This window comes from Zootoca vivipara, chromosome Z (genome assembly GCF_963506605.1).
Source record: "Zootoca vivipara chromosome Z, rZooViv1.1, whole genome shotgun sequence".
In the NCBI taxonomy this organism is placed as follows: Eukaryota; Metazoa; Chordata; class Lepidosauria; order Squamata; family Lacertidae; genus Zootoca; species Zootoca vivipara.
The window spans coordinates 9,053,784-9,077,902 of NC_083294.1; the positions used below are offsets into that span (position 1 = coordinate 9,053,784).

General features: G+C 45.6%; 3 protein-coding genes across 3 annotated transcripts in view; 1 reads left to right on the plus strand and 2 right to left on the minus strand.

The window, feature by feature from the left end:
* The window catches only part of C5 (complement C5), a 187,088-nt gene that overhangs the window by 20,377 nt on the left and 142,592 nt on the right, over positions 1 to 24,119 (minus strand). The gene's annotated exons all lie outside the window — the stretch shown is intronic.
* Positions 2,331 to 13,651, plus strand: LOC118084495 (protein CutA homolog). Its single transcript, XM_035114087.2, has 6 exons — positions 2,331 to 2,570; positions 4,829 to 4,977; positions 9,884 to 9,943; positions 10,078 to 10,123; positions 10,492 to 10,541; positions 11,827 to 13,651. The coding sequence occupies exons 1-6, from the start codon at positions 2,454 to 2,456 to the stop codon at positions 11,927 to 11,929; spliced, it is 525 nt and encodes a 174-aa protein (XP_034969978.1). The 5' UTR covers positions 2,331 to 2,453; the 3' UTR covers positions 11,930 to 13,651.
* Positions 15,906 to 24,119, minus strand: part of PHF19 (PHD finger protein 19) — a 39,651-nt gene continuing 31,437 nt past the window's right edge. The window contains exons 14-15 of the mRNA XM_060270246.1: positions 21,190 to 21,285; positions 15,906 to 20,442 (exon numbers count right to left, since the gene is read on the minus strand). Of these exons, the coding sequence (XP_060126229.1) occupies positions 20,091 to 20,442; positions 21,190 to 21,285 (448 nt within the window). The 3' untranslated portion in view covers positions 15,906 to 20,090. The remainder of the gene's footprint in view (positions 20,443 to 21,189; positions 21,286 to 24,119) is intronic.

Here is a 24,119-nt window from a genome sequence, read left to right on the forward strand (position 1 = left end):
GGCTAAAACTACTATAAAGATAAATATAGATTTCGAAAACAGAAGGGGGGAAAACAACCGAATCAGAACAGAGTAACGAGATTCTTCGCGTTGTTACGCGCTCCTCGAAAGACAAGTTATCCGCCTGCTGCAGGCAGGCAGTTTGAGCTCCGAGCCTCCTAGTACCCCATAAATATCGCCTCTTCCCTGGTCAGACGGTGACCGGAAATGATGTGGCGTTAATCTTTGCATTGAGTGCCTTCCGTTCTTCGCTCAGCAAAAGCAAATGTTCGCTGCCTGAAAGAGCGACAGAAGCTGCCATGTTACAGTTCCCAAAGGCGCCTCCGAGCATGCGAAGAGTTCCCTTCACACTCGCCCCGCCGCCGCCGCCGCCATTTAGCAGTATCAAGATCATAAAGAAGTGTTAACATTAAAACATGACGCGCAAATCCATAAAATAAATTATGGATTAGTTGGTGAAAGCGTGGTACTGATAACATCAAGGTCACAGGTTCGATCCCAAGGTGGGACAGCAGCATATTCCTGCACTGCAGGGGGTTGGACTAGATGGCCCTTAGGGTCCCTTCCAACCCTACGGTTCTGTGATACTATGAAATCAACGCACCGAGAGGTTAAGTATATCAAGCATTCCCAAAGTCCCATTTTACAGCAGGGCAAAACTAGACCAAAAGACAGTTGCCAAGGTTTGACTGTATGCACTACTGTAGATATTTAAAGCACACATTTCATTCCTCCAGAAAATCATGGGGAACTAATTTGTTAAGATGCTGGGAATTGTAGGGTAAACTACATTTGATAGAATTTGAGGTGTAGGAGTTGCATTTTAAATGCTCTTGTATGCATCAAATAAAGGAAAGTGAATGTGCAGGGTGTCTTTGTTTAAAGGAATTTATCAAAAGAAAAAGAGATTTAAGAGCAAAGTCTGGCCATATACCAACAATGCAGGGAGATACCTAGTACTCACAATAAGGCAGTTAAAGTTGGTCTGCTCTGCATCACCTGGGATAACATTTGGGTTTCACATGATGAAATAACTTGGAACCAGTTTACCTACGATATCGCCTTGTTCCACACATGCCCACTCAACTGCTTCAGTAGGTGGAATTGGCTCCCTTGGCCAATAACTCGAGATGAGCTCCGCAACCCCAGTCGGTCACGACTGGACCTAATGGTCAGGGGTCCCTTTACCTTTACCACAGGTGCCACATAATAAATACCCTGGCTTTGAGATCATGTAGGCACCTTTGCCTTTCCTCTTCAGTGCCTGCTTAAAACATTATTGTTTAGATAAGCCTACCCAGATGCTTAGGGACGCAGGTGGCGCTGTGGGTTAAACCGCAGAGCCTAGGGCTTGCTGATCAGAAGGCCGGGGGTTCAAATCCCTGACCTGGAAGCTCCCTCTGCCAATAATGCAAGATGAGTGTACAACCCCAGAGTCAGTCACAACTGACTCTAAAGGGTCCCTTTACCTTTACCCAGATGCTTAGAAAGTTGAGGTAATTTAAATCTTTTCTCATATTTTAACTTTTTAATGTTTTGAAGTACAGCTGGGAATTTTTCATCATTTTACTGCTTCTTATCTTTTTGTAAGCCACTTTGAGGGGTTTTTTCCTCCATTTTAAGCAGTGTATAAATTTCATTCAGTACTTAAATAAATAATAATTATATACTGTATCTTATTTACAAATTTATAATCTGCACTTTCATAAACACATAGCAAGACAGAGTACAACATATAAGGATAAAATGGTCCAAAGATCCATAAAAACATAAAGAAATATTATAATTGGGTAAAGGAAAAGGGGAAATCATATTGCAAAGGCCTTTCTAAACAAGTTTTCAAAGGATGCCTGAAGGAAAGGAAGGATGGTCATTATTATTATTACTTTAAAAAATGTTTATTTTTTTATTCATTGGATTTGTAAATGGCCTTTCTTCTCAGACAGCTTACAGTTTAAAGTACAAAGACATACTGTAATATAACATTCAAAATTGGGGTGGCGGTGGAGGCTTCCTTTGCACGTTGAGTAATTATTATACAAAATCAACTAATGTACTGTTATATTTCGGATAAGTTTTGCAACAAGTGTGAATCTGGTTTACCCCCGCGGATGTTAGGCATCCGAACCAAACCGTTTCAGTGTCCCCAACCAAGCAAAATACTTTTGAAAGCCTTAGAGACGCTGGAGCGGGTTCAAATGGGGGAAGATGTACAGAGAAACGAGCCAAAAGGCAGGGCATCGGGGACCTCAGCGGGGCTATGCCAGGGAGGCGGGCACCAGCCGCTTGGAAGGAGGAGTTTGCCAGCCGTCAGTCGGCTGCTTTCCTTTGCAAGCAAACACACCATTTATTTTTGTTTGCTTATTTCACAGCGATAGTCACGTCTGGAAAGGTGGCGAACAAGTGGGCGAGGAAAGGGAACCGCAGCCTTGGAGCAAGGGCTAGTAGCAGCTATGGGCAGGTGCACTAAAATGGCAAAAATGCCGATGGAGTGGTTTGTTCAGCGTTGCCAGGCTCTCCTCGCGGCGTCTGACTCGGCGTTGCGCCAGGGATACTTGACTTTGCTGCTGGTAAGTTTCACTACGTTGCAAAGTTGAAGAGCGAAGGGAGAGCCGAAATTGAGCAAAAGCAGGCGAGAGTCACACAGGGGGGAATTCCCATAACATGACGTCGCACCTCTCTCCCCCTGCATGAAAAGACAAACTTTAAACTTGGCGCGGGGGCGGGGGGGGGGCGGGGAGAGAAAGGTGGATATCATATGGGTTTAAAACAAACAAAAATATTTCCCTTGAATTTAATGATCGTACGGTTTTCTCAAGTTAAGTTTTACTCAGGAGTAGACCCATTGAACACAATGGAGCCAGGTTAGTTGTGTCCATTTCCAATGGGTCTACTCTGAGTAGGGCTGCTAACATTGGATGCAGCCTCATGAGCCAATGTCTGAAATGAAAAGATACAGCTTCTCTCTTTGGAAGAATATAACTATCTCCATGCTTTTGGCAAGCAACACTAGTTCTAATTTCTTGAAAAATTAATGTTTCTTGCTAAGATGATGTTGTCTAAAGACACTGCACCTCTGCCAAATTGCCATGGACATAGTTCTGTTTTACAGTGCAATTTCTCCTCGGAAATTATCTGGGTTATAGGGTAGGGTTTGCTCCCTGGATGTGTTTGGCTTGTGCAAGAGTTCACTATGAACTGCAACATTTCTTTGATTGTGTTGTAAAAGGTAAATAAGCTGCCCCATCAATAATACATTCTGGTTTAATTTTTACTGAGGTTTTAATGATTTAGCAAAACATTAAATTGCAGTTAGTTTTTTTGTGTATCTTTTTCCCCATTGGGGATTTTGCAGTTTATAAATGAGTTTAACACAGATGTGACCCACCCCACAGCATCAGGAACAGGACTTTGCAAGCATGCATAAGGGTGGTTATGCTAGATGTATTTAAAAGGTTTCAGTTCTGCCTTCCTATTTCTGTGGTGGAAGAAGAAACTCCTGTGTTGCTCTATGGCAGGGTTGAGGAACAACGACTACCATTCTTCTTATTCTAGGGCCTCCTCAACTAGGGCCAGGGCCTTTTCAGTATTGGCCCCAACTTGGTGGAATGCTCTTTCACAGGAGACCAGGGCCCTGCGGGATTTGTCATCTTTCTGCAGTGCCTGCAAGACAGAGCTGTTCTGCCTGGCCTTTGGGTTGGATTCAGTCTGACCCCTGTGTTTTCCTCCCTCATGGTTTGGATTTATGGACTGCTTAAAATGAGGCTGCATTTTAAATTTTAATATTGTATTTTAATCTGTATTTTAATTAATTGTTTTCTTTTATGTCTTATTGTAATTTTATTGGTGTTAGCCGCTCTGAGCCTGGTTTTGACTGGGGAGGGCGGGGTATAAATTATTATTATTATTATTATTATTATTATTATTATTATATTCCTGTCACTGGCCGTGCTGGCTGGAGCTGTTGGGAACTGGAGTCCTAATACACATGGAGGTTGGAGCTGGAAAATGGATCAAAAAAGGACAGCCAAAATGAGGAAGTGGGCAGAGGAAAGGTTTGTTGAGACAAAAGACAAATAAGTAGCGACATGATAGAGGTGTGTGAAATTAAGTGTGGCAAGGAGAAAGTGGACAGAGAACTTTTCTCTCACACACACACAATACTAGAACTCTGAGACATCCCAGTGAAGCTGGAGATTGGAAGGTTCAGAACAGACAAAAAAATAGTACTTCTTCACTCAGTGGTTCCCAAGGTTGGGTCTCCAGCTGTTGTTGGAACTACAACAGCATCCCTGACCACTGGTCCTTCTAGCTGTAGTAAAAACAGCTGGAGACCCAAGTTTGAGAGACATTGATTAGAATATGCTCCCACAAGAGGCAGTGATGGCCACCAACTTGGAAGACTTCAAAAGAGGAGTAGACAAATTCACAGAGGATCAAGCTATCAATGGCTACTAGCCATACTTGGCTATGTGTTGGAGGTAGTATGTCTCTGGACAGCAATTGCTGGGAATCACAAATAGGGAGAGCACTGTTGTACCTAGGTCCCGCTTGCAGGCTCCCATCGGGCATCGGCGGTTGGTCACTGTGAGAACGGGAGGCTGAACTAGATGGACCTCCTGTCTCATCAAACAAAGCTCTTCTTATGTTTTTATGTCGCAAGTTCTCCACTCCTGTGGTGTTATTAAACAATCACTGTTTCCCCATCTCCCAGACACATTTCCTGCTTTTCAGAATACTTCAATGACCTGTATTTACATTGTCTAAGTTTGGATGCCTATTCAGCTGATTTCTGGTTTCTTCTCCCCCACCCCCACCCCTCCTCCAGATTATGAGTTTCTCCTTGCTAATGTATCCAGTGCTGAGAACCATTGTCCTCCATTTGCACTCTGCTGTTACTGGTAGCTATATTCCTGGATCTCATTCCATTGCACTCGTCAATTGCCCCAATGAACAGACTGCTAGAGACATTGCAAGGTAGGGTGACTTGACACATTCTTGGCTCAAGCGGATCAATGAATAATTGAAATATACTAGTTTGTTGAAGTATTCACTGGCTTGTTTGCACTGTTGTTACATATCAACTGAGAACATTCCACTCTTTATTCAGAGGTTAAGAAATGGGGTAGGCAACCTAAGGCCTGTGGGCCGGATGCGGCCCAATCGCCGACTCAATCCGGCCCGCGGATGGTCCGGGAATCAGCGTGTTTTTACATGAGTAGAATGTGTCCTTTTATTTAAAATGCATCTCTGGGTTATTTGTGGGGCCTGCCTGGTGTTTTTACATGAGTAGAATGTATGCTTTTATTTAAAATGCATCTCTGGGTTATTTGTGGGGAATAGGAATTCGTTCATTTCCCCCCCCCCCCTCAAAATATAGTCCAGCCCACCACATGCTCTGAGGGACGGTGGACCGACCCATGGCTGAAAAAGGTTGCTGACCCCTGGCATTATGAGATCAAGGTGGGATGGGAATGAGCTTCTAAGGAGCAGTCATATTTCTCTTATACAGAGCTAGACCATTTGTCTATCTAGCTCTCAAGGGTCAGAAATGAGGGGGTTATAGTCCAAGAGTAAAGTCTAGTTCTGTGGAACAACATTCCTGTCAAGACACGACAGGAACCCACTATCTGCACCTTCCAGAAACAATTGAAGACTTTTTTTGTTGCTACAGGATTTCTCAGCAGGATAAATGGGTATTTACCATGAATGTCCATTTGTTAGTGTTTTATTCTTGTTTTAAATGTATTTGAGTTTTGAATTTTATATGAATTGTCTTCAGATGGTGGTTTAGAAGGTGATTAATAAATTAGGAAGAAGAGCTGGAGGGTGGCAAATTCATAGCCCTGCTCCAAGACTTCACCCTATCAAGCAAATATTAATAAGGATTAAAATCTTACTTCTAAAAACAAATGTGAATTTGGCACGTGTAGTATGGTAGCTGAAACTTAAGACACAGATTCAGCAATCAGACCACGCAAGCCTTGCCTGTAAGTCCCATAAAGGGGACGTGGCAAGCAGCTTTGAAATGTCAGAGAGGGAAAATTCCACGTGTCCAAAGTCTAGCACGGTGGCGTTACACCCAGCTTCTGTTTCTGAGTTTGAATGGCTCTCTGTTTCAAGCACTCTCTGCTAATGAAATAAATGTTTACCAAGCAAAGCAGAGTTCCCTGGGGCACCTCTGTATAAATAGAGAAACTTCTCTCCAGTCCACCTCTTGCCCCATAAGCAAAAATGAAGTATGAACAGCCCAGAAATACAAACATGTTGTGGCAGCCTCTCCTTTCCATTATGAATACTCATCCCTTTCTGCTACCAGTCATGTTTGCTTGCAGTTAAGAGTGAAACTTTATGTACAATAATAGAGCATCTGCTTTGCATGCAGATGGTCCCTGGTTCAATCCCCGGGGCCTCCAGGTGGGGCTGGGAATGATTTCTGCCTGCCTGAAATCCTGGAGAGCTATTGCTATTCAATGTATATAAAGGTAAAGGGACCACTGACCATTAGGTCCAGTCGTGACCGACTCTGGGGTTGCGCGCTCATCTCACGTTCCTGGCCGAGGGAGCCGGCGTACAGCTTCCAGGTCATGTGGCCAGCATGACAAAGCCGCTTCTGGAGAACCAGAGCAGCACACGGAAACGCCGTTTATCTTCCCGCTGTAGCGGTACCTATTTATCTACTTGTACTTTGACGTGCTTTCGAACTGCTAGGTTGGCAGGAGCTGGGACCGAGCAACAGAAGCTCACCCCGTCACAGGGATTTGAACAGCCGACCTTATGATTGGGAAGCCCTAGGCTCTGTGGTTGACTTCTGCCTGCTTGAAATCCTGGAGAGCTATTGCCAGTCAGTGTAGGTAATAGTGAGCAGATGAATGCATAGCAATCTAAGGCAGATTCCTATGTTCTTTTGGGACAGGGCCATAGCTCAGAGGCAGGGCATTAGCTTTGCATGCAGGAAGTCCCAAGTTAAATCCCTCCAAGCAGGGCTGAGAATGATTCTTCTCTGAATGCATGGAGAGCTGCTGCCAGTCAGTGTGTAGATAATGTTGGACCGATGTTCTAACTCAGTAGAAAGCAGCTTCTTGTGTTCCTGTTCGTATGTACATGTCATGCACTTTGAGCAACTCCTGAACTCAGATAGTGAGCAATGGTAAGTCTGGCTCTCAGAAGGAGCAGAGCAACTCTGAGATTCACAGGATTACAACAAATCTAAGGTTGCTGTTTCTTTAAGGGATGGGTGGCAAAATCAGTAGCCAATGTATTTGGAGCATCCTGGGACTTTGTCTGAGTAAATCCATCCACTAGGAAGCCGCCTGAAAGAGAAAATCCACCGGAGGAAAAGAGGTCACAGTACAAACAACAGCTGCCTTTTTATCCTACCCTTGAAATAGGTCCTACTCTTCACTGCTTCTGTGTAAGGGAAATGAACTGAACTTATTTCCATGCATCCCCCACTGTGGAGGTTTTGACTGTCTGGACTTTGCTCTTAAAATGGTGTGCTAGGCGCAGCTCTGATCATGATCCAGTATGCGGAGTAAATATTGTTCGGTCCTTTGTGGAAGAGGGTGTGTTTGTGAAATAAGGTTCAACCCATCTGCCTGACATGCTGGTTGTTCAGATGCGAGTAGCATGCATTTTATTTTATTATCAGGGAGCAACTTTGGAAGAGCCTTATCACTTAATATTGCAGATTGGGCAGTACCAGCTTTGTGTTTCAGAGGCGGACAGCAGTTTCCTATACAGTGGTGCCTCGATTTACAAATTTAATCCATTCCGAAGGCACCTTCATAAGTCGAAAAATTCGTAAGTCGAAAAATGCCATTGGAAATGTGATTTCCCATAGGAATGCATTGGAAACGGAAAAATTCGTAAGTCGAAGCTACCCTATCTAAAAATTCATAAGTTGAAAAATCCCTATCTAAAACTGCCGCGGTTTTTTTCTGGATGTTGAGACATTCGTAAGCGCGCGGCCATTACCCCCATTTGTAAGTTAATAAATTCGATTGTCGAGTCGTTCGTAAGTCGAGGTACCACCATAGAAGGTTTTTCTCCCTAACATTTAAATCTGATGCCTACCTTCCTTCAGTGGGGAGTAAGCAACATCAACTTCAATGGACTTGTCATGTTGTGCGGATGCCTGATGATTGTCTTCCAAAGCAACAACTCTATTCCAAACTTAAAAATGGAAAGTGTAATGCTGGTGGTCAACAAAAGAGGTTTAAAGACTGTCTCAAGGCACATCTAAAAAAATGTAGTATAAACACTGACAACTGGGAAACACTGGCCTGCGAGCACTCCAGTTGGAGAACAGCTTTTACCAAAGGTGTCATGGGTTTTGAAGAAACTCGATCTCAGGACGTAAGGGAGAAACGTGCTAAGAGGAAGGCATGCTTGGCAAATCCACTCCGTGATCAACTCCTGCCTGGAAACCAATGTCCCCACTGTGAAAGGACATGTGGATCCAGAATTAGCCTCCACAGTCACTTAGGGACTCATTGTTAAAACTGTGTTTATGGAAGACAATCTTACTTGGCTACAAGTGATCGCCAAAGAAGCCCCACAGAACACAGTAAGAATTACACCTGAGTGAGTTACAAATAGACTTAGGATGCACAGGGTTTAACGTCTTGCTTACACCTTGGATATTTTGAATCTAACTTTTTCCTTTTGAGATTTGTGGCAGAGGAGACTGTACCATAGTGTAGGCTGGAATATTAAGATACTGCCCTGTCAGTTTCAGTCTTTCCTCACCTGCCTGCTTTCTTGCATCCGGCCCCAGGGGTGATGCTAATCATCAGCTTCCTCCTTCTTAGTCCCCTTGCAGAACTCAGCATGGAGGAAGATGAGGGCAAAACTAAAATTATTTGGTTCTGACCACTCCCTGCTTTCTGCCCCACCGGTCTCAATGGGCACCAGGCACCACCAGTGCCCTGATCACCACTCCTCAGGAGGAGCTCAGCAGCCTGACTATGGTTTAAGCCATTTGGCATGCAGCACAAAATGTGCCTATTTATATTCCCCAGGCATTCCAAGATGCAGCGTTGCAGTGGGAGTATTAGTACTTTCTTGATCATCTGACTCTAAATGGTGGAATATAAAATGCCCTGAGATCTATAAATAGAAGACATAAAACAGGCTTATTATTCAACTCTGGGTGAATTTGAGAGAGAAAAGTGGGAGAAAGCAAATTCCAGACTAGCGATTATTTGGGAAGGGATTGCAAATAATTCCAGGCTCCGTAATAGCATTGTAAATTAATGCTGAGGCTGCCTTTGAAACACTGTGCCCAAACTGAAAAATATCACAGAGCTGGAAAAGGCACAAATAACAACAACGCAAGTGATCAACTCCCCCCCAAGAAAAAGGCTACATCAATATTTTCTCCTTAGTTTGTTTAAAGTAAGATGAGGATCACGATATAAAACAAATGTTGGGCGGGAGAGGGACTTTTTCAAGCCGAGGGCCACATTTCATTCTAAGCAACCTTTCGGAGACCACATACCAGTGGAGGGAAGGGCCAGAGGCAAAAGTAGGCAGAGAAACAAATGCAAATTTTACTTTTGTGCAGTAGGGTGCATTCTGCTGTACACTTTCACACACCTCTGTATCCTCCATCCAATAAATCAAGAGGCATGATCAGAGTTCAAGAATCAAAACACTCAAGGACATTGAGGGCAGGGCCAGTGAAGGGTGTGGCTGGGGAAAGAGAAGGTGGCTAGGGAACCTGGGGGGTGTCCTAAGGGCCAGATAGAGAGACCTCAAGGGCCACATTTACCCCTCGCCAGGCCTGAGGGTCACCACCCATCATATCACAAAACTGATGACACTGGGAAGCAGGTGCAAGGATACGTATGTGCTGAGTAACCTCTTCTGTTTCTCCTAGGGCAATTATGGAGAGAAAATTGGCTGCTTGCGTGAATATCCTCCCCAAAACCTCATCCATGTGAGTCAAGAACCAAACCTATTTGACCACTCTGGAAGAATCACGTGTGATTGTATGTCTCTGAGGATACTCTGCATGTTTTGTTTGCTTGCTTGTAATTTTTAAGCTTACTTTCTTCTTGGCTTTTTGTATAGGTATATTTGGAATGGAGAGATAGAGGAAACTACAGAGATACTTCTGGTAAGTGCAGTGGTGGCTGGTCCATTACAGTGAAAGGGGCACTACACCACCACCCTCAGCCAGCCCCCACCTGCCTGCCTCCTTCCTTACAACTAGTCCAGAGGGTGGCCTTTGGCTGCCAGTTTCCTCCCTCTCCCCTTTAATCTCATTGTTGCCCCTTGTAGAACTCAGCAGAAAGGGTGGGGGCCAAAACTAGATGAAAACAAATTGCTTTGAATCCCAATATCAAATTTTTACCACCATTCATTATTTCATTTCAGCTTTGTCCATCTACAAAGTGGTCTGATTGGCTATAGCTCCACAAATAGACCTTATCATTAATGCATTGTGGTGATGCCTAATCCACGTATTTTCCCTTTCTCTTACAGCTGATGAAAACAAGGACCTCCAAAATCAATGAGTTGTCAGAATATATCAGGTGAGGTTTCTCATGTGGCTGTTTCCGCTTGTTAGTTTGTTTTGTTTTTTGCAGAGGGGCAGGGACACAACACAGCTTAAATCCAAAGAGTTGCTTGCAGCCAGTGATGGCTGGCTATTAGGAATGGTAGGACAGAAGGCAGGGAGCCAAACAGCAGGTGGTGTCAGAGCAGCAGAGCCAACTAATTCTAGTCTAGTCCCCTGCCATCCTCCTCCCCGCTGAGCTCTACAAGGGCAACACTGAGACTAAGGAGGAACACTGGTTGCAAGTAAGAAGGCAGGGCTGGCTGAGAGCAGGCTGAGGGTGATGGTGCAGTGCCCAATTCACTCTAATAGACCAGCCTCCACTGCACTTATCAAAAGTATCTCTGTAGCTTCCTTTTTATCTCCATTCCAAATATACCTACACAAAAAGCCATGATGAACGTCTCAGCTTGGCGAAGCAGTGCTCTGTAAATAGAAGCTGCTGTGTGACAAGTTTAAAAGTCACACACACAAAGTTATTAGATGGACAAGCCAGTCCTCCAAGTAAGGTGGCCCTCCCAGTGGGCACACTCCGGTTGTGGCCCTCTATGCTGAATACCAAATCTGTAGCTGGTTGCAAGTTTGAGAGGGCTCCCTCAGGTTTTCTTAAGGAAGTGATAACAGCCTGAAAGCACTCCCAAGCAGCTACTGACTGCCATGGTGATTTCCCATAATGCAGTGTTACTCCAGGGGATTGTGGGAAATGAAAATGGCTGTTTGTTGTAGACCCACCTGACCAGAATGTAGGAGTTGGGTGGAGCCCACATTGACACAAGTGGGCACTGCAGTGATGTTGGGGCCTTGTCAGTTGCCCTAGGATGCCAGGCACCTACACCAGGCCTGACCACATCCCACACATTCACGGTGCCGTTGAGTGAAACACACAAGCACAGTTGTGTCACCCTGCAATCTTCTAATACAACAGTGGGAAGCCCACCTGACCTCCCAATTTGGCGTATTAATCAGTTTTGCCCATGTCACACCCATCAGCCTCATACCTGATGTCATATAGGTGAGGTAGAGATGCAGGGAGTTCACTCCTGCTTGGTTACGATCTTCCCACTCCTGTTGGCCAACTGTCCATCACCTGACATGATTGACAAGTGCATCGGCCTGCCGGCTGGAGCTTTATCTTCCCCTGCTATGCCAAAATGCTCCTGCACGCCTGTTCTGATATGTGGCTCGTATGCCCCTTTTACCTGTAGGAATTCCATTCTTGCTTCATAGTAAGATGCAGATAATCTGTGCATTTCTTCCCTCAGCTCCTTGCATCTATTCGCAATCCCTGAATTTATCAGCCTGCTCATTGACCAGGGAAACCCGGCCTATTTAAAATGGATGGAGGAGAGTATCCCGTATGATTAGCCACCATCATCCAGAAGATGCTTCTGGACAGACTTTCCCAAAGGACTTGTGGATATTGCCAGCTACCATAGCATGACAGTCCCCTATTTTTGCAGACACGGTCAAGATGGAAAAGCAACTGAGAATGCTCCGTTAGTGGTTCTGAGTTGCATGAGAGTGGGATCCTCTCTGGAAGAAACAGGATCCTTGTGTTGCATCTTGCTCAGTTTTGCTGTTTCGGTTTAACATTTTGTGGCTATAATTCTCCAAAGAAAGTAGCTGTATAAGAAGCAAAGTCTTAAATGTCTCCTAACATCCAGACCTGCTTGCACAGTTGCCTCTCTCACATTTTCACTGGTATCTCAGAAACCAAGAAAATGGTGTTTTAAGGAATTTGGTGAACAAGAAGTAGCAGTGTGAGCCAACCCTAAGATTTGGTTTGGACCCTGATTAGGTGCTTTGGAAAACAGCTCAGTCCGAGACACTTCATGGTTGCCCAATTTGGCTTGGGAGGTATGGAAGTCTGCTACATTTCCACCCACTCCATTCAGTATTTCGGGCTGAACTTTGTTCGCTTTTTTGCAAAAGGGGGTGAAATTTACAGGCACTGCAATGGATAATTTACAAGCATTGCAATGCCAAATTACAAGTAAAGAGGTCAGAGGGCTTTTGTACTAGACTCTGTTAGAGACTGACTTTTAAAAACAAACAGAAACACCTATAATTTCTTATTTTGGGGAGAACTGAGTGAAATTTGCGGCCATGATAATCCCTTATGAGTGCATGACACTTACTCAGAAGTGGTTTTCCAGCAAGTACAGCTGCCACAGGTTGGGGGTGTGTAAAAAAGGAGTCAAGACCCTGATGTTGGGAAAGATGGAGGGCACTAGGAGAAGGGGACGACAGAGGACGAGATGGTTGGTCAGTGTTCTCGAAGCTACCAACATGAGTTTGACCAAACTGCGGGAGGCAGTGGAAGACAGGAGTGCCTGGCGTGCTCTTAATCTGAGATCTGCCAAATTGCAGACAAACAGGTTCAGGGGTTTGGTGATTTGATTTTGGAGTGGGAAGAATGAAAAAGGATTATCTTTCTAGTGGGCTTCAGAGGTTTCCACTTCCACCTCTGTGGAAAATATTAATCACCTCCGAAAAAGAAAAAAACCTTTTCATTCTTTAAATTCCCTATTCTGGCTTCTCCATAAAATAAAAATATATAAGCACCCCTCTCTCTTTCTCTTTCTCTCTCCTCTGAAAAACACTACTCACTTCCAATTCCATTTGCCTAGACATAAGTGGGTTTTGTCTGTGCTCCTTGCACACAGACTAATCTCATCAAATTCAGTGGGTGGCTGCAAACAGCTTCCACCTCATTCCAAAATGGCAGCCTTTCCCAGCCTGGTGTCCTCCAACATGCCGTCCATCTTCATGCTGGCTGAGGTTGGGAGTTGTAGTCCAAAACATATTGGAGGACACCAGGCTGAGGAAGGCTGGCACGGCACAAAGGCTTGCATGATAATTTTAAGTGCATGGGAAATTCCTCTTTAATCTGCTGTTAGTCCATTATGTGATAAAGCTCCTACAACATCTGGAAATGAATTCTGCTCTCCTCCCCTCCTCAAAGTTATTAGAACTATAGTAGCTAAAGCAAAATGGCATGGTGTGTGTGTGAAACTAATCGGTTTATTCCCCCATCCCTTAAAATGTAGTTGTCATTCTCTACTCAAAAACTGAGAAATGAGGGGCAGAGGAATTATTATTCTTCTGGTTCTGCTACCAGGAATAAGCGCAGTTGGTTTTTTCAACTGGGAAAGCCCCCCCCCCTTTCCCAGTTGAAAAAACCAACTGGGCTTATTCCTGGTAGCAGAACCAGAAGAAGAAGAATTCCTCTGCCCCTCATTTCTCAGTTCAGTGCAGTGGAAAACTGGCAGATGTGCAAAGGATTGACCTATGACTACCCTACAACCCACCTTACCCCCCATCACAAATGTGTTGGTTTAAGAACATGTCTATCCCACCTTTTTTTTTAGAAAGCAAACACTTCAGACCATTTATCGCATCTGAAAATTGAAATACTGTAGCCAAGGAACTATCTCCCTGCCTGCCAGTGTTGAGCAAGAAACATGTATACAACTAATGTCTGAATAATGCTTTCAGAAGCACAAGGGCAGAGATCTTACAACCTTTCAGATATTGGCATGCTAAAGCGCCCATCACTGGAAGCAGAGTCCCCTCGACGTGCAGAGGAACATTTTCTCTGCCCTTTGTCTACCACAGCTCAAGGGCCACATGCCCTTGTGGGCAACCTCCTGAGGGCCATATGCCACTGGTGGACAGGGCCAGAGGCAAAAATGGACGGAACAATGAATGTAAATTTCATCCTTGGGCAGTAGGCTAATTTCTAAGCGCAGTCACAAATATTCTCCTGTGTCCTCCATCCAGGCAAGCAAGAGGCATTATCAGAGCTCGAGGACACACTGTGCCCAGGCAAAAAAACTCATGTTATGAAACAAGGGTGTGGTCTGAGGAGAATCCCAAGGGTCAGAGAGAGAGGCGTGGAAAGCCACATTTGCCACTTCCCCCACCCCACCCTGGGGCTCAACACACCTGGGCCTAGAGTTTTCCTTTGTTTATGCCTTTGCCTTGTTCCTTCCTCCCCACTCAACCCAGGATCTCCCCCCTCCCTTCTGGTCTCCCCCCCCCTGTGAATATCGCCCACCTCCAAATTCATCATCTGTGCCAAGCATCTCACTTTGCTTTGTGCAGCAGAACCGTCTCCACCCCAAGAAACACGAATGCTTTGGTGAAGTTGGGGGGGGGAACACCTTTATTTTTTAATAATAATTGTACATCTGTCATATTAATTACAACTTGAATATAACAAAACAAAAGGTCAGTTATTAAAGAGCAGCAAGTTGAAAGACTGAATCTTTTCTCTCTCTGGTTTTAATAAGAAGGTGCACAGAAGCATTAAGAACATCAATCCAAACTAATGTAAAAAGATAGAGAGAGAGAAATAATCCCTCGGGAGGGGGGAATGATATTTTTAGAGCCCCGCCTTCCCCCCCCTCTCTCACTATGGCAGATTAGTCTGCTCTGTTGTGGGGCCTAGATTTAAATCGTGCAATGAGAAAGGTGCAAATACATCCACATTCAGTTCCCTCTGCGAACTACTGGTAATGATAACAGATTCTTAACTTCAAAAGAAAACAAAAAACAAAACAAAAGTCAGTGCTTGGTCATTTCAATGTGTCATCCACAATGCTGTGCCCAGTACTTTTTTTTCAGGTAGAACTTGCCAGAACTCAGTTCTGGCACCTCTCAGGTGGGTGCCATTGCCATTCTAAGAGAACGAGGGAGACATTCGTGGTGAATCCCAGCAGCTCTTTCTCTACAAAAAAAAATAGCACAGGCTGTGCCTTTCATTGTCAAGGAGAATGCTAGGAGACGGAAGCAAGTCTCTCTCTTTTTGGTCTTCCTCATTTTGAGGAAATGTCCCCTTTTCAAATCTTCCCCGTAGTCAAGAGTGCAGTGGTAGTGGTTTGTAATATACAGTGGTACCTCTACTTACGAATTTAATGCTTTCCGAACGCACATTCGTAAGTCGAAAAAAAATGTAAGTCGAATCCCATAGGAATGCATTGGGAGAAAAAAATTGTAAGTCGAAGCAACCCTATCTAAAAATTCGTAAGTAGAAAAAAAAACTATTTAAACCGCATCCAAGATGGCGGGCGGAGCTCTGTTCGTAAGTAGAAACATTTGTAAGTAGAGTTATTTGTAAGTAGAGGTACCACTGTATATTGGATGGTGTGCATATTAAACGTCAGGTGTCAGTGGCAATTCTCCTCCCACTTCCAGAGCTACAATCCCCAGAGTCCCTTGTGTAGAGGGGTTAATTGTTCAATACCATGAGAACTGTGGCTCTGGGAAAGGAATAGTTGTCTCCTAATCGCTCTAAGCCCCCTTAACAAGCCACAGCTCCTAGAAATCTTTGGGGAAAGTCATGGCCATTTAAAGTGGTATCAACATGAATATGGCCTGTATTTGAATTTAGAGGTGCTCTCCCGAGAGAGCCTTGTGTGATGGAGAACCCTTGTTGGAAACTGAAGGGAGCTCAGCTAACTCCAAAATGGTGGTGCTTCTCCCCTGCTTTGTTTTTAAATTCCTGGCAGAGATCATTCTGTCACACCTGCACTTGAATCATTAAACCCACAGACATTGGTGCAGAAGCCAGAGGTGTGTTTAGACGCACAAACTGGCCAGTCATCATTTGATTTGGCTCCATAACAACATTAGCACCACCTAGTGGTTCACACTTAATGGCACAATGAGCTCCGTTGTAGGCAGTGGATGCCAGAAAACACTGAAAATAAAATATGTTAATATCAAGGCTGCGGTTCTAAACATGCTTCTTTTGGAGGAAGCTCCAAAAGCAAGTTTTCCTTGGAGTAAACCTACTGAAGTTAATGGTGCAAGTTTAGGGCAGAACCCTAACCCTAGATCCACAAAGATCCATCAGACTACAATGTGGCTGATCTCTGGCTTTGCTGGGCTATGCTGGCATAAGCCCCCAGCCCCAGCTCAGCCAGAGATACGCCAGCTTCGTAAGTCCCTCACCCCAGCAAAATGTGCATGAGACCTGGAAAGGGGTCATTCTGCGAGAGTGGGGGGGGGCAATGCCAGCTTGGTCACATGACCTAAGGTAAGCTGGCAAAACTCAAACTCTGTTTTAAAGCCTCAATCCCCTCTGTTTTGGTTTGGCTGGCTCAGATAGCGGTAGCCCCACTCCCGAACAGAGTTTGGATGTGGCTTACTTTACACCGCCTTCCCATACGCACGATTGCTCCCTTAGTGATGCTCATTCATTTAAATGGGTCTACTCCAAGTCAAACTTAGTTGACTACCTCCCAGTGGGTCTTACCACCAAGTAGACTTGCATAGGACTGCATTGTTCTCATGCGGTTTCAGATGCTGTCGCTCAGCCAAATCTCATTTGGTTACATGGTGTCTTCATGAAGCTGAATCAGAGCAAAGGGAGGAAGCTTTGCCTACACTCTGATTTGGCTTCAGACACCATTGTTCAGCCAAACCTCACTAGCTTAATGTGCTGTCATCATGAAGCCAAATCGCTTTATTTCTGACCCCTTTTCATATGAGCGAAAGTGTGGACATGCTTTTAGTGTGCTATTTGATTAAAACTGGATAGGACTGCCAAGGACCAGATAAAAGTTGCTTCAGGGACCAGTTCCAACCCACAGGCTGGCAGTTGACCATCCCTCCTGCAGAGAAAGCAAATAGTACAGTAATAAATTTGATTCTTCCTGCCTCATTGTAATTTGGCTCCATGATAACACCATGCAAGCTAATGGGGTTTGGCTGAATTATGAGATCTGAAGCCAAATCAGAGCAAAGGCAGCAATGCCCCCTGCCATCACTCTGTTTTGACTTCATCACAACACCATGTGTTGTTTTGGACTACAATTCCCATCATCCCTGACCATTGGTCCTGTTAGCTAGGGATCATGAGAGTTGTAGGCCAAAACATCTGGAGGGCCGCAGTTTGGGGATGCCTGATGTAAAGTAATGAGTTTTGGTTGAACAATGACATCTGAAGCCAAATCAGGCTTCCTATTCCCACACTCAGGAACTGTTGATTTGAAAAATGGTCCTGGCAGCAACAAGGAACACAGTTGCCTGGCAAACTTTACAGTCCCCACCACAAAAATCAGATAAGAGTCCCAACTTTTCATCCTACAGACAAGGTGTCAGATTTGAGATTGGGGGGGGGGGGCTTTTGGCTCAGGCCTAGCTAATACTGCTTTACCTTCATGGATAAAAGCAAATACCATAAACTTTCACACATATAGCTTCAGACATACAAAAGAGGTTGGGTTGCATCGCATTTATCCCTAATTCTCCTCCTGCTTCCACCTGAATCTTTGTAGGATGCTCGGAATGGAACTTTTTTTCAGTTGATTCTACCTGTCTATTATTATTGCCTCTTCCTCCCTGCCTCCTCTTTCCCTGGCCACCCAGCTCCTCCTCAAAGACTTGTCATATTGCACATACCTATCAGAACCATAATTTCAGGCCTTGCTTGCACACACAATAGAATCTGGAGTGGTCCAGTTGCAAGGCAGAAGAATTAACTGGACCACTGCAGACATAAGAGTAAATTCCATAAAAAATAATCCCATATGTTCTATATCTATATTTCCCTCTATATATCTCCCCATAAGTAGAAAACTAGCTGGCTAAGAACCTGACTCCCTGATATTCTAACTTTCTGCTTGGATGGAATTGTTCCATATGGGGAAGCATTCAAACATGTGTTCATCCCCCTGTCTTGCAGTCTGTATTGGTACAGCCACATGACCTGGAAAGCTGTCTGTGGAAAACACCGGCTCCCTCGGCATGAAAACAAGATGAGCGCTGCACCCCATAGCCACCTTTGACTGGACTTAACTATCCAGGGGTCCTTTACCTTTTTTATCTTACAGTCCACCCTACCACATTAAAATTCTACCACCTCATTCTCCTGGATATGCAGACCAGGCCTCATTTGTGCCATTTTCTCACAGAAAACATGTAACCTGGTCTTCCAAAAAATGCTGGGTCAGCCACAGTTATATTCACAGCAACCAAGCACATTCACAACCTGTGCTGGATTTACGTATAAGCTAAACAAGCTATAGCTTTGAGCCCCACTCTCTTGGGGGCCCCCAAAAAAAATTAAAGAAAAAAACCTGGATGTACATTTCCAAAATATAAGATAAAAATAAAATAAAACCTACATGCAGCAATAGTGGCAAATGGCTTTAGATACCTGTTAGGTCCATAAATATATATAGCATATATTCAACACAAATACAGCGACAGTTTGTTGTTGACAAAGGACAGCTGGACATATAAAGGGCCCCATTACTTTCAGTAGCTTAGGGCCTCATCAAACCTAAATCCGGCCCTGTTCACAACACAACAGCCCTCACAGGCTGTGATTCCTGCATTGCAGGGGATTGGAATAGATGGCCAGCTCTGTGATTCTCTGTGATCACTGACCAACTATACCCTGTTCTCCCATATATCCCAGTTAGTCCCCTCAGCACAGCCAAGGGTTTAGATAAGCTTTAAGCGAATCTCTTATTGAATGTCACCTCAACTCTACAAGCTTAAACCAATTTAACTCTCAACTAAGGAATTCTGGGAACAGAAGTCCTGCATGGGACTACAAACCTTCGACAAAGATTCCCCCACTGCCTCTCAGAACTACCACCCACAAAGTTGGGCATAGGAAAGTTATGGCTGTCAAAACTGGTTTTGAACCAGTTTCAAATGCATAGCATAGATAAGTGGGTTCAAGGGACACTGGAGCCTAAAAGCAGCTTTGGCTGGTGCCCAGCTAAACTGAACCGACATCAGATGCATGGCAGATAAAAGCATGGCTGGGCTAAAAGCTTTTTTTTTCCAGGCACTGCCAACCAGCTGTATCTACAATGCACTGTGCTCTGTGGGCACTGATGCTAATTGGCCAGGGCTTGCAAAGTATCACCCAGACTTATGCAATTCCCCAACAATCAGCTGATCATTGCATGGGCAAGAAACAGGTCATCAGTGGGAGACTCTGCCCACTTATCAAACTTGGCTTCTGGGGGTAGATGGTGAATCTTTTCCTCCACCCCCATTCTTAAATATTTCTGTCACTTCATCCTCCCTGCCAAGAACCAAGGACCCACCCCTGCTTGGTTAAGCAACCTGGACAGTTTCGCCTGCCGTCCCATCCCAAAATGGCAGTATCAATTTCCCTCTCTGCCTGTCACCATGTTTGAAAGAGAAGAGTCCTTCTGGAAATGGCAGATATTGCCCTTCTTTTGACAAATAAAATACATCGTTTGTACCCATTCACTTCTTCTCTCACCCTAGTAGAGAAGTAGTGTTACAAAGCAACATGATTCCATTTAATCTGTAGCTTGCAAAAATCGTTCTTTCAATGAAGCCTATTGAAGGCACCTCATCAAAGTATTTCCCAAACCCCACCCCAGAGTGCTCTTGTATTGGTGTTCAGAGGACACATTTTGATTGTGCTGCCCAAAATAAGCATAACGTAGCTTACATCTGATCGCACGACTCCTCTGAGTTTATTTCCCCCAAACACTTTCTTTTCTCAAGGGCAAGCCACCCCAGACACTCAGTAGGGGGTGGTGCCCTCCCATTCCACCAGATACTCAACTTTGCCATCTGGGTTTACCCTACGGGCTAACACTTGGTACTTTTCCCCACACACCAGCCTGCCAGCAGCGCCAAAATAGTTGTTGATTGATGACCTGAGGTAGGAGAACGATGAGTTGCCTTCACTCAGGCTCTCGAAAGCATGACCCTCGGTGGGGTTCTCTGGGCGATCTGGGCCACTGGTTGCCTCACTGTCTTCTGAGGAGCAGCCGGGTGTGACCCTCTGGGGGCCCTCCACACATTTCTGCTTCATCTCAATAGTTGTGTAGCTTTTGGATGTCAGCTTACGCTTCCGGCTGCCCAGGTTCCTTCTAGGTAATACATAATAATATTATTAGAATAATATTGCTAAGTTACGGCTGTGGTTGTTTAGCTGACATGGTTTGGAACAGAGATGGGGCCATCAGATGGACTACAGCTCCCATCACCCCTCCAAATTTAGAACACATCTTTCCATAATAGTTAGCTGATCCCCCATTTAAAAATTGTTATATGGTTTTCATTGCATGGTTTTGTGTATGACTGTTGTTAACTGCTCTGATATGTTTTCAAGAATAGTGGTCTAGAAATACTTCTACAAATAAATACAAAAAAGTATCTGGAGGGCCACAGGGCCTCCATTTGCACATTAAATGGATAAATTAAAAACCATTCCAAATTACAAGCCCCACTTAAGTGCGTAACTCTTAAGTAAGTGCATATACATACACATGTTGCATTTTGATGGGCAGATAGATGTGCTTATAAAAGCAGCAGGTGTCAAGCACCATCTTTAAAGTAGAAGAAGAGGAGGAGGAAGAGTTTGGATTTGATATCCCGCTTTATCACTACCCTAAGGAGTCTCAAAGCGGCTAACGATCTCCTTTCCCCTCCTCCCCCACAACAAACACTCTGTGAGGTGAGTGGGGCTGAGAGACTTCAAAGAAGTGTGACTAGCCCAAGGTCACCCAGCAGCTGCATGTGGAGGAGTGGAGACGCGAACCCGGTTCCCCAGTAAATAACAGGCAGCCCACACTGAATGCAAAAACAAAAACAGAAGGTAGCGCCTGGCCTCCCACCTTGATTCATAGGACAGGCTGGTTGTGGCTGAACCTGAAGTACTGGCAGCATCCGTGGAATCCACGTCAGAAAAGAAAGTATGGCTCGAGCTTCCGCTGGAAAGAAGCATGAAAGCGTGAGCAGGGAAACAGTCAAACTGCACTGAGCAACAGCTTAGGCAGAGGTCCTGTCACATAGTGTATGTAATCATCACATAAAAGAGTGCTTCTGAACAAGTGTCTGCAAACCTTGCTTTGCCAAGTTTTCACCTGGGAATGGACCTCTCTCTCTCCGTCCCCCCCCCCCATTGGTGGAATGCCTTCCTGCAAGATATGCACCTGTTTCCATCATTATCAACTTTCAGGAGGAATTTGAAAACACTCATGCTTATCTGGGCACAGGGCCGGCTCGCCCATTGGCTCTAGTGGCACAGGGTGCCAGGGCGTCTGGGCGCTGAGGGGCACCCCAGCAAGTGGAGGAGCTGCGCGGCGGCCTCCCTTTTCCCTTCCCTGAGTCTTGCACGCCCGCCAGCCGCGCCGCTCAGGGGAGAGCAGGGAACAGGGGCACTAGGACCCTGTTCCGCTCTGCAGCGCCAGGGTCATCCCTCACCCCGGCGCTGCATTTCATTGGTAGTGGCAACGCCACATGGCAGCAGCTCTACCAATGAAACGCAGCACCCTGTTGGCGGGAAGGAACACAGCGCCCTGTTGGCACAAGGAAATGGCCGGGAGGCCTCCTGGCACTGCCCGGACCCTGGGGAGGCCGTGTGGACCCAGCAAGCGCCAGAGTCGCAGGAGACGGCCGCATGGGTGTAGACAGGGGGGCAGGAGGGGGCAGCTGCCCCCCCCTAGAAGCAAAAAATTATTGTATTTTACAGACCATAACCAATACTTTGCCCCTCCAAAAACTGAAGTGGAAAGGGCTTTGCTTTAGCAAGAGCAGCTCTCCATTTGCTGGGGGCGGGAACACAGCTGTAACAAAAACACATCAAATAAATAAAGCAAAGTGGCTACCAGTACTTAAGCAGTTAAGACAATGGAGCAGAATATCCCTTCAGGCAAGGTCCACCCTATTCACCCTATTGTTATTCAGTGAGAGTTGTTAATGGGCATTCAGGGATCGCATTAACAGTTCTATTGGCGATTTAATGAGGGTGCAGAGGATTCAATTTGACTAAGGTGGCCCTGCAAGGCTAAAAGGAAGTGAATAAGAAGGGGGGGCTGTAGCTTTGATAGACACAGTGATGTTTATAAAAAGCATTGGTGTTCCAGTCTGCCCCTCCTCCTGCATCTGTATACTGTAAATCAGGGGTGGCCACCTCCCAAGAGACTCTGATCTACTCACAGAGTTAAAAACTGGGAGTGATCTACCCCCTTTTGGGGGGTTCAGGTCAAAGCTGTTGAGTTTTTTTAAGGAAGGGAAGCCCTGTTTTGGGGGGTTTAGGTCAAACTTGTTGAGCTTCTTTTAGGAGGGAGGGAGGCCCATTTTTGTTTAGGGCTTCAGGTCATAGTTCAGCTTTTTTTAGGGAGGAGGAAAAATTTGGGTGAGCTTTTTTTAGGGGTGCCAGTGATCTAGCAGTGATCTACCACAGACATCCAGTGATCTACTGGTAGATCACAATCTACCTGTTGGACGTGCCTGCTGTAAATCAAGCAGAGAGAAAGCTGCTTACAAGGCTCCTGTACATCACAGCGTCACCCAGAGGCACCCACAAATGTGAGTTATCCCTCTCTCTATTTCTTCCTTCCTTTCCTCCCTCTTCCATCCTCAATAAAATACTGGGGGGGGGCAGATAAGCCCCACATAGAAAGCCCATCAACATGGGGGGGGGACTCTTTAAAGTACAGTATTTACCAGTAATTTCTTTTGGGGGGGAGGCACCTAGGCCTCTAGGAGTTGGCTGCTATGCCTAGGACAATTCAAGAAAGCAGAATCATGCATATGCTATGGTAATATATCAATAGAATCATGGAATTGTAGTCGGAAGGGACCACAAGGGTCATCTAGTCCAACCCCCTGCAATGCAGGAATTTTTCCCCAATGTGGGGCTTGAACCCACAACATGGTTGAAATATTATGCTGATATGCAGCAACGCCTCGGAGCCATCGAGACTGCGGCCCTGTCTTGCCTCGCCCTCGCCTGCCCTGCCACCCCCTCTCCCCTGCCCGACCCTCCCATCCTCTTGCTGCAGAGTTCCAGCTTCACAGCATCACCCAGAGGCACCCACAAATATGAGGTATCCCTCTCTCTATTATTCCTTCCTTCCCTCCCTCTTCCATCCTTAATAAAATACTGGGGGGGGGGCAGATAAGCCCCACATAGAAAGCCCATCAAAATGGGGGGGTGACTCTTTCAAATACGGTATTTACCAGTAATTGGGGGGGGGGGGAGAGGCACCTAGGCCTCTAGGCGTTGGCTGCTATGCCTAGGAGTAGGACAATTCAAGAAAGCAGAATGATGCATATGCTATGGCAATATATCAATAGAATCATAGAATTGCAGTCGGAAGGGACCACAAGGGTCATCTAGTTAAACCCCCTGCAATGCAGGAATTTTTTCCTAAGGTGGGGCTTGAACCCACAACATGGTTGAAATATTATGCTGATATGCAGCAACGCCTCGGAGCCGTCGTGACTGCGGCCGTGCCTTGCCTTGCCCTCGCCCACCCTGTCACCCCCTCTTGCCTGCCCGACCCTCCCGTCCTCTCCAGCCAAGCAGGGTAGCCGCCGCCGTTGCCAGCCCCAGAAGCACAAGGTGGCCGCTGCCGCCACCACGATGTCGTCAGGCCAGCTGGCCCTGTAGCCCCGCCCACGTTCCCACTTTGTGGCCCCGCCCCTGAATGATCATGGCTTCCCCCCCCCCTAGTTTTGATCCTGGCTACGCCCTTGGACGGCCGGGAAGGCCCCGGCCCGCTGGGAGAAGGGAGGAAGGCTGCGCGGAGCAGCGACA

Excerpts from the sequence above, each read along its gene's own strand:
- LOC118084495 (XM_035114087.2), top strand. The coding sequence starts at position 2,454 with ATGGGCAGGTGCACTAAAATGGCAAAAATGCCGATGGAGTGGTTTGTT. Across the intron at positions 4,978-9,883 it reads ACTGCTAGAGACATTGCAAG|GGCAATTATGGAGAGAAAAT; the intron begins GTAGGGTGACTT and ends TGTTTCTCCTAG. Across the intron at positions 10,124-10,491 it reads AAACTACAGAGATACTTCTG|CTGATGAAAACAAGGACCTC; the intron begins GTAAGTGCAGTG and ends TTTCTCTTACAG.